The sequence below is a fragment of the Primulina tabacum genome, chromosome 3 (assembly GCF_025594145.1).
Source record: "Primulina tabacum isolate GXHZ01 chromosome 3, ASM2559414v2, whole genome shotgun sequence".
Lineage (NCBI taxonomy): Eukaryota > Viridiplantae > Streptophyta > Magnoliopsida > Lamiales > Gesneriaceae > Primulina > Primulina tabacum.
In genome coordinates this window covers 18,396,085-18,413,442 of record NC_134552.1, presented here as the reverse complement: position 1 = coordinate 18,413,442, position 17,358 = coordinate 18,396,085, and the positions used below count along the sequence as shown (strand labels likewise).

At 35.2% G+C, this 17,358-nt stretch overlaps 1 protein-coding gene across 1 annotated transcript; it reads right to left on the bottom strand.

The window, feature by feature from the left end:
* Window positions 1-4,891: 4,891 nt before the first annotated feature.
* On the bottom strand, window positions 4,892-15,720 carry LOC142540929 (protein MICRORCHIDIA 7-like). The gene is made up of 19 exons (XM_075647401.1): window positions 15,207-15,720; window positions 14,664-14,738; window positions 14,433-14,467; window positions 14,257-14,335; window positions 12,778-12,870; window positions 12,596-12,680; window positions 11,741-11,816; window positions 11,287-11,415; window positions 9,793-9,891; window positions 9,603-9,704; window positions 8,715-8,876; window positions 8,545-8,640; window positions 8,010-8,061; window positions 7,823-7,934; window positions 7,660-7,721; window positions 7,193-7,530; window positions 6,143-6,225; window positions 5,976-6,063; window positions 4,892-5,288 (listed from the first exon to the last, which is right to left on the bottom strand). The coding sequence occupies exons 1-19, from the start codon at window positions 15,622-15,624 to the stop codon at window positions 5,070-5,072; spliced, it is 2,403 nt and encodes an 800-aa protein (XP_075503516.1). The 5' UTR covers window positions 15,625-15,720; the 3' UTR covers window positions 4,892-5,069.
* Window positions 15,721-17,358: the final 1,638 nt, after the last annotated feature.

Below are 17,358 nucleotides of genomic sequence, written 5' to 3'. Positions count from 1 at the left end.
AATTGGGCTCCAATGTGTTTCGTCCTGGAATGAAAGACTGGATTCCTTGCAGTGTGCAAGGCACTCTGACTATCACAAAACAAGGGAACATTCTCTTGTTTGTGTCTGATCTCCTCCAATAACCTTTTAATCCATATTGCCTCCTTTCAAGATTGAGTAGCTGTCATGTATTCTGCCTCTGTTGGTAGCAGGCCGCAACAAAGATCAGGTCCAAGGATTGAAGGCACAGTTGGCTAGGGAATTTGATATGAAGGACTTGGGACAAGCAAACAAGATTCTAGGGATGCAAGTTCACCGAGACAGAAGTAACAGAAAGATTTGGCTTTCCCAGAAAAATTATTTGAAGAAAGTCTTGCAACGCTTCAACATACAAGATAGTAAGCCAATATCGATTCCTCTTTCTGTTAAATTTAAGTTATCTTCCGAGATGTGTCCTAGCAGTGAAGCAGAGAGGATGGAGATGTCTCGAATACCATATGCATCAGCAGTGGCTGCCCGCCATTATGTCTATAACAATTGAGTAGACTGAACAAAATAATCACGCCTTAATAAAAAAAATCTCAAAAAAACCTTTCTGATGTGGAAGATCAGTCTATGCTGCAACCACAGAGCATACTCAGAATTTTAAGAAATTTTAAACCACGGCTTTATACTCTTCGGATGGCAGAATCTTCATCGATGATCGACCATATCAACACACTAAATACTCTATTTGCCCAACTCACTTCCATGGGGCATAAAATAGTGGAAAATGAACGTGCGAAGCTTCTACTTCAAAGTCTAGCAGATTCATATGATCAAATTATCATCAACATTACCAATAATATTGTTATGGGCTTTCTAAGATTCGACGATGTCTTAACTGCGGGTCTCGGAGAAGAAAGTCGGCGCAAGAATAAGGAAGATAGGTTGGTAACATCAAAGGAGGCAGAGGCTTTGCCGATGATAAGAAGAAGATTTATGGACTGTGACTCCAGTGGGAGTCAAAGACGAGGTAGATAAAAGTCGAAAAATAAGAAGAAAAATATTTACTACTTTAAATGTGACGGTAAATGACACTTCAAGAAAGAGTGTACGAGTATCGAGAAAAGTTCTCAAGGAAATATGACAAGTACTTCAGGCGGTGGTGAAATATTATTCAGCGAAGCAGCAACTGTTGCAGAAGACAGACACAAATTTTGTGACACATGGATTATGGAGTCAGGAGCGACGTGGCACATGACATCTCGAAGAGAATGGTTTGATCATTATAACCAGTCTCAGGAGGATCTGTATTCATGGGAAATGATCATGCCTTGGAAAGCGCTAGGTTCGGTACTATCAAAATTAAAATGTTTGATGGCACCATTCGCACCATACAGGAGGTACGACATGTGAAAGGACTGACGAAGAATCTTTTGTCCTTGGGGCAATTGGATGACATCGGGTGTAAAACCCGTATCGAGAAAGGGATCATGAAAATTGTGAAGGGTGTGCTTGTGGTTATTAAGGCAAAAAACGTTGCTACAAATCTTTATGTACTTTTGGGAGAAACACACAAAGAGGCAGAATTAGCTGTTACATCAATTGGTTCAGAAGAAGAATTGACTGTTATGGCGTAGAAAGCTCGGGCATATGTCAGAACGAGGGTTGAAAATTCTCTCAGAACGGAAGCTGCTGTCAGGACTTACAAAAGTGTCACTACCCTTTTGTGAGCATTGTGTTACCAGTAAACAAAACAGATTAAAGTTTGGCACTTCTACTGCCAGAAGCAAAAGCATATTAGAGCTGATTCATTCGGATGTTTGGCAAGCACCGGTTGTATCCCTAGGAGGAGCGAGATACTTTGTCTCGTTCATTGATGATTTCTCTAGGAGATGTTTGGTGTATCCAATCAAGAAGAAATCAGATGTTTTTCAAGTCTTCAAAGATTTCAAAGCGCGGGTTGAACTTGATTCAGAAAAGAAAATTAAGTGTCTGAGGACTGACAATGTAGGAGAATATACCAGTGACGAGTTTGATGCATTTTGTCAACATGAAGGCATCAAAAGACAATTCATGACGGCTTTCACATCTCAATAAAATGGAGTGGCAGAGCGGATGAACAGAACCTTGTTGGACAGAACAAGAGCTATGTTGAGCACTACAGGTCTAGAAAAGTCATTTTGGGCGGAAGCAGTCAAAACCGCTTGTTATATTATCAATCGTTCTCCTTCAGTGGCGATTGATCAGAAGACTCCGATGGAGATGTGGAATGGGAAGCCGACAGATTATTCTCATTTGCATACATTTGGAAGTCCTGTGTACGTTCTGTACAATGAGCAAGAAAGATCGAAGTTGGATTCGAAATCCAGAAAATGTATATTCTTGGGTTATGCTGATGGAGTAAAGGGGTTTCGCTTGTGGGATCCTACTGTTCACAAGCTTGTCATCAGCAGAGATGTTATCTTCGAGGAAGATAAAGTAAAGGGAGACAAAGGCACATTGAATTCGGAAACTACTATATTTCAGGTGGAAAATAAGACGGACGAAGGTCAAATTTCTTGTGAAACAGTACCAGAGCACAAAGAACAAGAACATGTTGAGTCTGAAGTTTCCAATGTGAGGCAGTCAACTCGAGACAGAAGACCACCAGGTTGGCTTTCAGATTATATCACTGAAAGCAATATTGCATATTGTCTATTGTCAGATGATAGTGAGCCATCGAGTTTCCACGAGGCTACTCAAAGCTCGGATGTATCCTTGTGGATGATAGCAATGCAAGAAGAGTTGGAGGCATTAGACAATAATAAAACTTGGGATCTTGTTACACTACCACGAGGGAGGAAAGCCATTGGTAACAGATGGGTCTATAAGATCAAGGTGATGACAATAACCAAGTGGAGCGGTATCGTGCTAGGTTGGTGGTAAAAGGATATGCTCAGAAAGAAGGCATTGACTTCAATGAGATATTTTCTCATGTGGTTCTGCTTACAACAGTCAGAGTAGTATTGACATTGTGTGCGGTGTTGGACCTACATCTAGAACAACTAGATGTGAAAACAACGTTTTTTCATGGAGATCTTGAAGAAGAAATCTATATGCCTCAGCCAGAAAGTTTTGCGGAAAAAGGCAAAGAGAACTTGGTTTGCAGGTTGAACAAATCTCCGTACGGTCTCAAACAGGCGTCGAGATGTTGCTACAAGAGATTTGATTCCTATATCATGAGCCTTGGATACAACAGATTGAGTGCAGACCCTTGTACGCAATTCAAGAGGTCTGGTGATGATTATATCATTTTGTTGTTGTATGTAGACGACACAGTCCACCATGCATGAATTTTATTGTCAATATGTTATATAATTCGATAGAAATAGTAAAAAAATAAACTTTAATTCTACGTAAAAAAAAAAAAATGAAAGGCCTGAACAATGTGATTTCCATATAAAAATTGATTTTCGATTATAAGAAATAATTAAAATTTGATCAAAATATTAGGCCTAATCTTGAATTTTCATCACATGACCATTGCGCTTCCCATATCAAAAGAGTAATATATATCTTTCTATTAACAACTATGTATGTATATATGGACATAAGAAGTGAAACACCATTTTTCTAATATAAGTAATGAAGTCTAATAACACAACACAGCAGCATGTGGAATCATGAAATTATCTTCTGGATTGAGTTCGTTCATGTAAAATGATTTATTCGACCATATGGTGAAGGTAAATGGTAATACGTACTCCCATGCACTGTATATCTAACGATCCACAATAAGCAACGTATATTTTTTCATGTGATACAACGCATTAATATATATGAAAAACATATTACATCCTGTGAGCTAGCCAAGGTTTTAGCGTGGGATATTACTGATACTCACATTGTAACATGGAATAAACACTATAAAATACACTCGATGAAATAGGGATTTTTCTCAACATCTTTGTACCTTATGCATTTCAAAACACTGGCTGGTTAGGACGTATAATGCTTTAATTATGAAAGTCATTATTATCTTCCTACAAGTTATATCCTCATGTTATGGAATCGTAAGCTCTTTTTCAATATAGCAAATAGCCCCTAGTTGTCACGATCAACCATTAATAAGGTGCTTCAAAAATTGGAATTTATGATTTTTTTTTAAAAAAAAAAATCTGAGTGGAAAGCGTAAATTATAGTATTTAAAAAATTTATAGGGGTGTCAAAATTATAGCATCGGATTGGACCCGATAACTGACCCGAAAAAAATGAATGGGTTGATTGGGTTCGGGTTGACCCGAAAATTTTAACTTTTTTCTTTAAATAATATAATTAATAAATATTGCCTACATTTTTATATATTATATGTCGGAAAAAATATTTATTATTTATATAATAGATTTTCTTGATTTAATATTTATTTTGAACATTTTTTATTTTTTAAATAATTGTTTATTTGATTTAATAAATTTATTTATTTTTCTACAATTAGACTTTCAAATTTAAATCACATATATAAGAGATATTTTGTTATTATGTGTTTAAATTAAAATACTATTATTATTATTTTGAATTTTATTTAATTATATTTAAAAAAAATTTAAAATCGGGTTAATCAGGTTCAGGTTGAGAGTTTTCAGGTTGATTCGGGTTGAGTCAGGTTAGAACAATTTTTACATAGTATTATTACTCGGACCCAACCCACCCTACCCTTAAAATTTCTCCATTAAAAAAATTGAGGAAAATACACCGGAGTCCAAGACCCAATCAAAAAAGGTCGAAGGGCTGGTTTGATATTTGGTTCGCATTATGGTGTGAACATATACCAAAATCGTTTAGCTGACAACCCTTGTCCATAAAATGGATTGTAAATGAAAAATAGAATTCAAGCAAATATTTGAATTAAAGTTGGTAAAAAAAAAAAAAAAGAATGATATCATCAGGTAAGATCTACTAAATTGTTCGAATGATGCGTTGAGCATTATCTGCAACTATACATCAATGAACTCTTGCAGTTTCTATCGTCATCTCTAATCCTACCACGGACAACTTCTGCATCATAAACAAGTCATGATTAACGTGTCATGAAGAGTTTCTGTACCATCAGTTGCGGGAATAGATCATCATTTACCAGTGGAGAACTTTTTCTCCAGAAGCCTAATCTGGCCCATCAACTCTTGAATGGTATTTGATGATTCTTGAATGGCATTTGATGCTTCCTTTAATTTCTTTCTCAAATTCTCTTCTTCAATGTCACGACGCTGTCTCTCTTCTTGAAATACGTCAATTATACTCTCTTGTTCCTTGCTTAGCTCCACATATTTACGATTGGACTCCTGCACCTGATTAAGTCGCAAAAGAAGTCTGCTTAGGTTGAGGTCATACGTAAAAAACATAACATTGTCGGCCATAATAATGAAACCAAACCAAATACCTCAATATTAGGACAACAAACAGGCTCATATTTCGGCTAAAAGTTGTAATCAAAATGAGCACTGAATAAACCATTATTGAGATTGCCTTTTCTTTCCACGGTCCCTCCAAAACTTAGGACTTAGGGTGCAAATTAAGTTAAGGATCGTATTTCTTTCCACAGTCCCTGCCCTTATCATTGACCAAGTCAATTTCTTAGAAATTGGACTCTGTATTACAGGCTAAAATCAAAAACTCTGTTTTTTTAAAAAAAATATCATTATTATATACAAGAAACACAAAAGGAGTGTTTGTATTTCAATCAAGTACCAAACATAGGTAGTGTCACAAAACGATAGAAGGTATAATGTCGGTACTATGGTATCCAAATTTTCTGCCCTCGCAAAATAAAAGAACATGTCCTCTTTTACCTAGTGTGTCCCAGAATACTTGATCACAGTCGAAACGAAGCTATCATAAGGTAAGCCATAAGCAAGGAAATTCAATCCAGCAACGAATAATGAACCAGAAAGCATCTTCTATAAATTTTGTAAAACAAAGCGAACAAGAATCGTATCACGAGACATAACTGAGAAAATTAATACAAGAATTATCACCTGAATTTCGAGAGACTTGCATCTTTCCTTCTCTTTCTGCAAATCATTAAGCAAATCACCCAGAACCTCTTCTTCTTTCCTTTTCAATCTGCATTAACAACACAGAAAATCGACTTATCATATGATAAAAATACCTATATGAAGCACCGTTCATGTGGACTAAATACCTCTCTTTTAATTGGCGATTCTCTTCTTCCAACAGAACCAATGCATGAGAACTGAACTTTGACGCTGATTCATTATCATTTGCCTTTTGAAGATAGACAAAAACCAACATAAACCCATGTCCAACGTTAGAAAATCATGTTTCCACAAAATAACAAATTAGAAAGTGGATTTCATCCTGCGTTTACAAGGCAAATAATTTAAAAAAGTTAACCGTTAAAAATACTGGGGGAGAAACCCAACAGAATGTTGGAAATATGAAAAAATAAATGAAATTTATCACAGGGTACAAGGAAATGCTTCTTAAATATGACTGCATGTCACAAAAATAAAAACCAACCTAATGATAACAATATAGACAAGTCATGTATTTATAACAGACAGGCCAGGCTACATTTCAGCTGAAACGTTTTTGGTCCAAAAAGCACTTGTTGCATCGAGTGACAGTGCACCTGAAGTGGACAGAATCTCATTTGTATAGGATCCATTCCGATATTATTTGTAAATAAAGTTTCCTGTCACTTGTCTTTTGATTCTGCTTCTGATATCAAATTTTAAAAGGGAAAAAGGCAAGCAAACTGGATACATCCAGTTTCAAATGACACGTGCTCTACATCCAACAATTTTCACTGTTATTCACTATACACAATCATGGAAGCTTAAATTCAGAAGTTATTTCGTACTTGAACAGGTACCCTGTTGACATTAAAAGCGGTACCTGTTGACATTAAAAGCACACAATAAGATCCAACACTATGAACAAATACGGCCTGGTTCATAGAAGCAGATATGGGAAGGTGTTTATGAAAATATACTAATCCTACAAAAAGAACATCCAAAAATTTACCCACTCAATTAAGAATTTTACTCTAGTTCAGAATACAAATATTGTCAACATACTTGTGCACACAAAGTCGCAAACTAACCTTCCAGCACACTTAATGGTGCCCATATTTGGAGCATGGGTAAGGTACTCAACAATTACATTTAGCGTAAAGCAATTTTCTGAGGATCACACAATATACCTTCCAAATACCAAATGAGGTGATCACCTGTGAATTTGTATTTCGGGTTGATGATTGGCTGAGCCTTTCAGCAGGTGAATTGTTTTGTTCAGTTTCTTGATGTAACCTTGGGAATCTTTGAGATCTATTTTTATCAAACAATTCCCCCGATACTGAACCAGTTGCCCGATTCCTGAAAGCGTGATTTTGCATGTCATTGTCACCAACATCCTCAGTGGAAGAGGATGATATTTCAGTAAAACCTGGTTGTTTACCAGGGGTTCTGGTTTTTGTAACTCTCTTCCCACTCGAATGCCCATTGGTCCATGTCTTCTCGCCTGAAGTGCCTTTTGTTTGAGTTGGGGAAAAAGAATCAGGAGAAGCATCTGAAAATACATCAATATCCGGTAAGATCTTTCATTATAGTGTCCCACTAACACCCCCCCCCCCCCCCCCCCCCCCCCCAAGGAAAAAAAAACCCACAAACACACAAAGTCTTTAACTCCATTATTTACCTCTATCATGATATTTTTTATTGCGCCGGGGCGCATAGCCAATTTTGTGGCAGTGTGTGGTCCTGTCAAATGCAGCGAAAATCAAACAATAATAATGTGTCACTACAGAAGATTATACAATGAAATCATGTTAAAATCAACTCAGTCAATCAACAGAATATACCAATATGTCTTTTGCATTTGAACCAATCGTGCCTCAAGTCTTGCGAGGACAGTAGTTCGCTCAAAACCTTGTTTATCATGAGCTGGTTCAACAAAATTGGCTTCAAGGACGCCTTTGAAGGAAAAGTACAGCAATTAGAACATCAAATCCAATGAATATTTAGAAAGTAAAAATGGCATAATTGTACCTATAACTCCTCGACCATCGCTACCAGGAGGATGCCAAACTCTCCAAAATGGCTGGAATCATACAAAGCACACAATGCAGTTAAGTACAGTCTATATTGAGAGACAAAATTATAGGCGTCCATGGTTTTTATAGAATTAAAATTTTAACAACATTTCACATGTAGAGATAGTGGCAAAATAATCCGTATTTCGCAACTTGAGGGGAAGAGTAAACAATGCTCGATATTCTATGTTATTATATTTCATTTTTAGATAGAATTTGATATATTAGAATCAGGTAGATTTAATTGATTACAATTGTATAGTTGAGAGTTTCCTAGAAGAGACTGTGCATGCTATATATCAATACCCTCTTAAACATATAAAACTCATTCAGCAAATTTATGAATTCGATTAAATAATCAAACAAAATTTCAAACCACGAACAACCCTGCGATAAAACTAAATCTTGACATGCGACAAAGTCATACATACAAGAAATGAAAAAGAAAAACTTCTAGAGTTTGGATAGAAGCTGAGATGAGATGGAACCACCTTGATAAGTCGATTTTTGTGATAGACGTTAAATCCCTGAACATCGATGTGGTATTTAGCATCCTTCACAAAACCAACAGTGACTACAGCAACCATCTATAACACAGACGAAAGCTGGTGAAACGCATTGAATTATGTGGATATCAAACAAAGAACTAAACCAAAATTACATTAGAATTATTTGAAATCCCATCAATTCCAGGCTGAGGACGATAAGTGATCTCCTGTGACATCATCATATCATTCACTATATTATGGTGCTCGACATCTTTACCCCGCAAAATAATTCGAAATCCAGGAGGAATTCTCAGGTAGAGAATAGCTACATAACTCTGCAATTCCAGTAAGAACTTCATTAAAAATTGTTTCCAGTTATATGGGTGTCAAGAACTTAATTGTTTCCAAATATGGGTACCTAATTGTTGCATCGACTTGTACATGTACATATGTACCGTATATTTTGTATATGAATGTGCATAACAAATGAAGCACAATAAAATTATATCAAATATTTATTAATCATGTTAATGTCAATCTATTTCAAGATGACTACACTAAATTATATTCACTTTCAAAGAGCTAAAACACTAGTTTTTTATTTTGAATATTGTCGTCACCCACTATACGAGGATGAAAACATAATCATAATCACTATAAGTACATGAAAATCCAAATATTTGTGACAATCTTCCCAATCACCATATCAAATTTGTTCAAAACTCATCTTCTTTCATTTTCCAAGATTATCATGCATTTAATGCCCTCAATGATACAACCTTCAACTTATACAACCCCACCAGGTGGGACATCCTTAAATGTTTTGCGGGACAAATAATTTCAAAATCAACTTTAACAATCATAAATATTTGACATTTTTAAGAAGCAGCAAGCTGCAAACGACACAAGGGCATAAAGACAACAAATGTGCAAGAGACAAGAAACCAATTAGAGATCCTAGTAAAACAAGATCTAAAATAAATTAATTAATTATTACAAAAAAGAAAGGAGGAAAAAAAAGAAAAAAAATGAATAATCGCTTGATATCTGCAGCACGTTACCCTCAATGAATGTCGATATGTAAGAAAGTGCCTGGAATTAGGATACTTCTTTCCCATTTCTATGCTTTTCTCATCCCTATTGACACCTCTGATTTGAATATCCTAAAAAAACCAAAGAATTGAGATATTAGGTTATCACATGTTCACAAATAAAGCACCCACTCTACGATAAAAAGTTATGGTCGCTCACATGTGGATCAGTGTCAAAATCAAGTTCTAGTAGTCCCTCATCATCCTCCCAAAGATTGTATATAAATATCCGAGTACCTTGCTCCTTCATATGATAGAACTGCCAAGTAAAAAGAGATGATGTGGGAAAACAAGCAAACATCAAATTTATAAGCATACTTGTCCAAAGTTATTGGCAAACTCAATAGTGAAGAAGAAAGGGATGCCATTGCTCACCCCCGCACACTTAGTCAATAGTCACAAATTCTAATCTCCTCGTTTTAATATCTAATCTTTGTGTCATGATCACAGAAAACCATTATTAAAATGTGAGACTAGAGAATGTCAAAGCCAAACTCTATCCTAAGAAGAAAATAAAAATACAAAAGAAGAAATTTTTTTTTAGTTTTTTTTTTAAAAAAAATTTTGGTGGGTTAGCTCGCCTACCCGCAACCCAAGATGAGTTGGGTTGGGTTGAAGTTTTCCACACGTTCATGATATCGTCTCATTGGAAAATCTTCTTTTCTCACATTAATGAACCAAGCGATATGGAGCCATATGCTTCAGCTCACTTAGGTTCTTAATATAAAGAGTGGATATTTTTCTTTCATTTTTGTTGCATGATACACCCAGACTCACGGAGATTTGAGCTCCTCTTACGAGTAATAGAATAGGCATCCATTATTAAAGGTGTGCAATCAAATTTGTATTTATTGGACTATACTCATAGTTTCTGTCCTTGGCCACAGAATTTTGCGCTCTTTGTATTTCCTCTTCTCTTCAACCCATAGGCAGAGAGTTCTTTGCCAATCCCACCCTGAAATACTATTTTTCATGAACCATCTAAAATATTTGACTACTTTAGTCCAAAATATAGCCGCTCATGACCTATTCATATGTGTTTCAAGTTCGAAATGTTTTCAAATGTTCCCATATTTATATGCTCAAGTATCAAATGTCGAACTCAAATAAACATGTCCGCAATCAAATAACATGGAGACCAAGCTCCATTATCTGAAAACTTTGATCCATGAGTAATAAACCCCACATGAAAAGAGTTCGCGACCAAATCCCGCATGAAGAGAGTCAAGATCAGCCAGGATTGATTTGGCTTTGTACAAGAATCATGCAGGAGTCGAATGATGAAAAAAATTCAAAATTAGACAAAGTTGCCCTAGCCCGTGAAAAGGATTTGGGCCGTGAAAAGGATTACGGCAAAAAGAAACTAGCATCAGATAAACCGTTTTACTTTTCATAAAGAAAAGATAAATATGTCTGAACAATAATATGTTTGTTCAGAGGATAGACAATAATTGTAAATGTTTTATTGACATCTCAAATTACATACTAAGATATGACACATATAGAGGTGCAGCGAAGGCAGTACTCAGTGTGCATACGAAGACATAAAGCCAAAGAATTGAGGATTAAGGATAATTTTGCATAGACACGAACTACAAAGGTCATAAGTGACATGACTTTATATACTTTGACTGCAAAAAACAAGAAAAATCACCTGCCGAAGAAGATCTTCTTCGCTTGAAAAGGGAGACCATTGAACTATAGTTTCAACATTTCTCTTCCAGTCATCAGCAGATGATCGAACAATCTTTTTCCAATCTTTTTCACTTCTTTCATAATCAAGCTTTCGACAAAATTTAGGGAAAAAATTTAATATTCATGAACCAGCATTATTTTAAATACTAAATATCATATTGATAGTATCCAAAGAGAACAATTACAGTAGGTGCAGAATATGACTCTCTTTTGATTTACAAGATGGGGGGGTGGGGGGGGGGGGGGGGGGGGGGGGGGGTTGCATGACTGAGCAAGATGTGCACATCACAGTTTGACTTTTAAATTTCTTTTAGCCATTGGGAATCTTAATATGTAGCTTAGGCTACATAAATTAAGAAGCGTATGAAGTCAATAATTTCATACACAAAGTACAAAATCACAAAGTCACTCACTATAGGAACCACGGTATCTTCTTTTCCAGTGCTCCTCAAAAAAGTGTAGGATAGTAATCCTATGCTTTGAGTCGGCCTAAAACAGATTCAGCACTTCGTTAATCAGTCGAGTAATAAAAACAAACATTCAGATCAGCATTTAGGAGGAAATAATAGCAATCTCTAGTGAATGTTGAACACTCAACCATATGATATCCGTGAAATTAAATAAAACAACGACAAAAAGGGGTGGCCGTATCGTTTTCACATCAGGGCTTACATATCAAATCTGTCCAAATGGCAGATTCACAGGCACTCCTCGAGGCTTTGAAAATTAAAAAACAAAGCATTTGTCCTCAGAGTTCAACAAAAAGCACCATATGAATCTAATTCCAAACAATATCCAGAAAAAGTTCCTAATCCCTGACCAAATACCTAGGAGCAGTAAAAGTTGAAAAGCAGGCAGTTGATATCTATGAAAACTAGAAAAAAAAAGCTCATATTGGGAAAATTCAAGACCAGTCAGTCACCAAGTAACCATATGCAAGTTCATCTTAACCACAAACTTTTAATGTTGAATAATGAAGCTTTTTCAGGGCATAAAATTTTTAGTACAGCAATAAAGCACTGATGAAATCAAAAAATACCAAGATGAGCACTAGTGATGTCGTTGACCACAATACCACATGGTCCTCCAAAATATAGAATCCACCGGTTCCAAATGAAGGAGATATTATATCAAAGCAATAAGGTCAATACAGCCATAATCCAAACTTTATTGTTGACAATACATTAACAAAAATGTGTGAATCATGGAAGTTGACTACATCGCACGAAGTTTACTTGCACGTGGAACCTAATAAAAAAAATGCAAACCTGCTTCCATCCTTCCCACGACTTCGAGAAAAAACAATCACATCAGCACCAAGCCTCATGGTGCTTGTCTTGAAGCCATTTCCATCTGGCATGCACAGTTTCTCAAGTAAATTTAATGTGAATTACTAAGACGGTTTATAGAAGTCAAATGATATTCACAGCCTGAGAGAGACAGAACTGACATTGCCCGATAGTGTCTACCATTTTGCTTTTTGAGGAATAACCAAGAGACATGCATTGACGAATTTTATCAGGGTCCATTCCACCACCATTATCTGTGAAAATCTCACAGGAAGCAGATTGAACATGAGGATATCAAATCATACATAATATAATAATGAAAAACCTCAGAAAGGTAACAAGAACCAAATAAATTAGGATATAGGAATATAATCAGTTAAGCAAGAATTCATAGACAAAACAGAAAGAACAATATGGAAGGCAATAATACAGATGTTATTCTTATCAACAAAAGCCCAAAAGAAGGTAAAACTAGCACAATAATTTATGGTTTTAACCTCACATCATGACTTGATGGTATGGGTGATCCAACGTGGATTGGTTCGAATTCTAATAAGAATTTGAAAAAAACCAATTCTTATCGGTTTTGTAAAATTGCAAACCAAATCAAACCATTAATAATTAAAAATCAAAATATTTTGACATTATTAAAAATCAAAATATTTTGATTTTTTTTAAACATGATATAAATTTTCTAAAACTAGATATGATAGACAAATATCGATATTCATACAGATATTAAACCGTTTAACAATGTAATATACAATAGAACATTACAAATTTTGCTATCAAAATGTATAAATTTTGAAAATACAAATTTTGTAACTTCGGTTTAGGGTTAAAAAAAAATTAAAAATTGGTATATTGCAACCTCAATTAATTGGCATATATATTTTTTCACACATAAAATGGGTCTTCTTAAATAATTTTTTTTTTTATAAGAAACTTGAGTATTATTAATATTAGTTAATGTCCATTACAGGAAGTGGACTAGAAGTCCACTACTAATGAAAAGAAACTAAAACGTCTAACAATAGATGTAAGACCAATCTCGAAATAAGTCAGAAATCGAATAGCCCTCGAATTCTTTGTCTGATCGAATCCAGTTTGCTATGTTGATCATGATTTTCTCCCAACAATCTTCTTCTGTTCCTTCGGTCTCTTGAAAGATTCTTCTATAAAAATTATATTTTTATATAATCAGATTGGTAATCCTGACTTTGAACGAAACCAATTTTTTCGGTTTGCATAATTTAAAACCAATCACCGGCGATTTGGTTTGGTTCTATGGTTTAGTCTGGTTCGTTTTGTTTTCTGCTCACCCCTACTTACTAGTGTACAAGTTTCCATTTCTTGGGGATGGTTTCCAGTTCACAGGGATTCATATCATCATACCGCATGCCCCGCGTAAAATACTTGAGCTTTGCCCTACTGAAGACCTTTTCTTTCAGATTTCCCAACTATAAAGAGTATTTCATACGAACATATAGTTTTCTTATGTACACCTTAGTCTTCAAAAACCAATTGCTATACCAATAGACTAATTGATGCACCAAAGGACATGCAATAAGCGCTCTGCGCACATATTTAAAAAGAAAAATGATGAGAGATAAAATCAAAGTGGTATTATATGAAAATACCTTCAACCAGTAACATTTTGGTCCCATCTTTCTTGCTCTTAACCATATCTAGATTGACATGTGTCGCTCCACTGCAGACCTAAAAACAACAGATATATAACAAGAAAGAAGTAAGATTCCTGACTCAAACAAACTGTAACATAATATAGGTCAACCAGATGATAGAATTGATATACCTCATCCAAGGAATTGTCTAGAAGTTCTGCAAAAGCTGCAAAACGAACACATGCACAATCCCAGGACAGTAAGAAATGGAACCTTATACAATTGCACCTCACAGAAAACAGAACATGCATCACAAAAATGGGAGATTGTAAACAACATCGCATCTCCACCTAAACAGAACTACAGAAGCATGCATCACGAAGAATATAGCTCAACTATTCAAACAGGATGTAGTTCTTTACCTCCAAGAACCCACTTATGACTAGTCGCATTTGAATGCAGAAATTTGGGATGTATTCTGACATGATCCATGCTACCTGTAGATTTATAACAGATATCAGTTGGGAATAGGGCTATTTCAAAATATTAAACAACTAAAGTCTCAATACAAGAAGGTGCAAGCAGACTAACGAAGAGATACTTGAGCAGTCGCTCAAAGAATTAAAACGATATGCTGCATTTTGACCTATTATCGCACCCTGATATAAGTAGTAAATCAACACCATTTTTGGGTAAGACGCTAATTTTTTAACATTTAAACCAAATGGAGTTTAGTCAACTTTCATACAAGTTAATTCAAGAAATCTAGGGTGACCTCATCCTCAAGGATCCATTTTAGGTGAAAATCATAACATTGTTCATTTAACGCAGAAGTCAAGCTGCGAACACGAGAGCACATGTACAACCCCCAGTCCTGGAGGAGTCATCTCTAGCGCTTCTAGCACAGCTTCTCCTCCCCAGCAAAATACACTCACAAAACAAACATGCAAGGAGAAAAAACTCACAATTATAAGGATTCCTGAAGCCAACAGCCGGCGTCGCTTCATAATCCCCCGCCTTCCAGAACTGCTTGACAGACCCCGCCACAGGCGCCATCACTATAGATCCTACATTCTCCATTGAAGTAGAAGACACACCAACCGGAGGCCTTTTAGACGGCAAAAGGTCCAAAAACCCCACCGGTAAGTCCCCAGCCACCTTCTTCTTCTTACTTTTCCCATTACTCACATCAGCGCTCAAATCCCTAGACCTTTTCCCACTGTCCCTAACTTCTCCACCGTCTTCGGAAGACGAATCAGAATCCGAACTCGACAGCTCGATAACCAAAGGCGGCTGCGCGGAATTCGGGTTCGGCTTATTTACACGGGCGAAATTGTGATCGATGAGTTCTTGCTTAACCTGGAATCTAACGTTGTTCGCCATGGTAGTGGAAATCGAAAAGCTTCGAATCTCTACAGAAGGCAAAAGATTTATTGCAAAGGAAGGAAGATGACGTTACGAGGACAGGCGAAAAGTTCAAAAAGCGTCGAAACGAATCAAACAGAACAAACGCGTGTTTTTGCAAGAGACGTTTTCATTGACTGGTGGTAGTTGAATTTTATTGTCAAACTTTAATTGTACTCTTTTGTGAAGGACAGTCATAACCTTCAACTTGTTTAGATACAACGATTGTCAAATAAAACATATATATTATAATATCACACACACTATAATTTTGACACTAAACCTATAATACTTGAGACTAACTATTATGAATGTTAAAAGAGAAACTTTTCTCGTAAATTCCTACAAATGATCAATAAAAAATTGTCTTTCTTCAGAAACTAAAAGAGTTGGTCGAATTTTTGAGTAATAAGAGAGAAAATTGTGTGTGTCAAACTTTGATATGTGATATATTATTTAAAGATATCGTAGCTCCTGTAGAATCTCAATAGGATTCTTATTAGGTAATTTGACCAAATAGGACACCAACTACTAGATGTTTGATCAGGATCCTTCAGGCATGGTCGATCCTAACAATATTTGGGTCTGAGTCTAACTTTTAAAAAGAGGCATCTGAATCATCGTTCATATTTTTTTTAGTTTCATAGCAATTTTTCAAATTAAATCAATATGTTAAAGACAATATAAAAAACTAAATGAATAAAAATATCAAATATGTCCAAAATGATCACTAAAAAACAACCTGCATAGCAGTTTTAGAGCTAAAAATACTAATCAAGTTTGTATAATCAAGTTGCTCAGTAATTTCTTTCTCAATCGATAATATAGTCAATCCATTCAATCTTTCTTGTGACATGGTTGATTGGAGAAAAGTTTTGATGAGCTTTAACTTTGAGAAACTTCGCTCTGCACTTGCTACTGTGACCGGGACAGTCAAAAAGATTTTATAAGCAATATGAGCATTTGGGAAACACTCATCCATTTTCTTCAAATAATTCACTACATCAATGGCCTATTTTGCTTCTCTTGATAATGAGCACCTCAAGAATATCAACTCCGAAAATAGATCATCCTCGTTAAGTGTGAGACCCTTAGAGGACACCAAAATATTTAATTTCATAATTACCCTTCTTACCCTATTAAAAATCTCCTCAAGTCACTTTATATTTTATATAGAAAAAATCTAAACAAAACTTCTCTTTTATATCGAAAACTCTTCCAAATTAAAAATATTTCGTGTTAATTGTTTAATATTATTTGATCAAATTAAAAATAATAATAACATATGCAACGCGTGTGCATCTTTTACTAGTATAGCTTAGTGGATAGAGTCTTTGTTTCCTAAGCATCAAGTAGGTTCAATTCCTACTTTGATTTTTTTCTTCTTTTTTTCTATTTATTTTTTTAATTCATATATCAAAATTACAGTGTAGTCCCTCATTATTTCTTATAATTACATTTTTATTCTCATTTAAATATAACACAAATGAATTATAAAAAATATTGTACATGTACACAACATATGCGTCGGTGAATTAGTTTATCTTAAAATTATGTATAGATTAATAAATTTCTATTCAATTATTAAATTTGGGTGGGACCCACTCAGATGTGTACAACATTAGTTTTGGCACTTAATTTTAGATATCCAATCAAATTTTAGAATAGTACCCTCTTACAAATAAAGAATTAAATACTGAAGTATATATTAGA

Coding starts and splice junctions, on each gene's coding strand:
- LOC142540929 (XM_075647401.1), bottom strand. CDS start 15,624: ATGGCGAACAACGTTAGATTCCAGGTTAAGCAAGAACTCATCGATCAC. Junction 12,871..14,256: donor CAAAATGTTACTGGTTGAAG/GTATTTTCATAT, acceptor AGATTTTCACAG/ATAATGGTGGTGGAATGGAC. Junction 8,062..8,544: donor ACAAAAATCGACTTATCAAG/GTGGTTCCATCT, acceptor GTATGATTCCAG/CCATTTTGGAGAGTTTGGCA.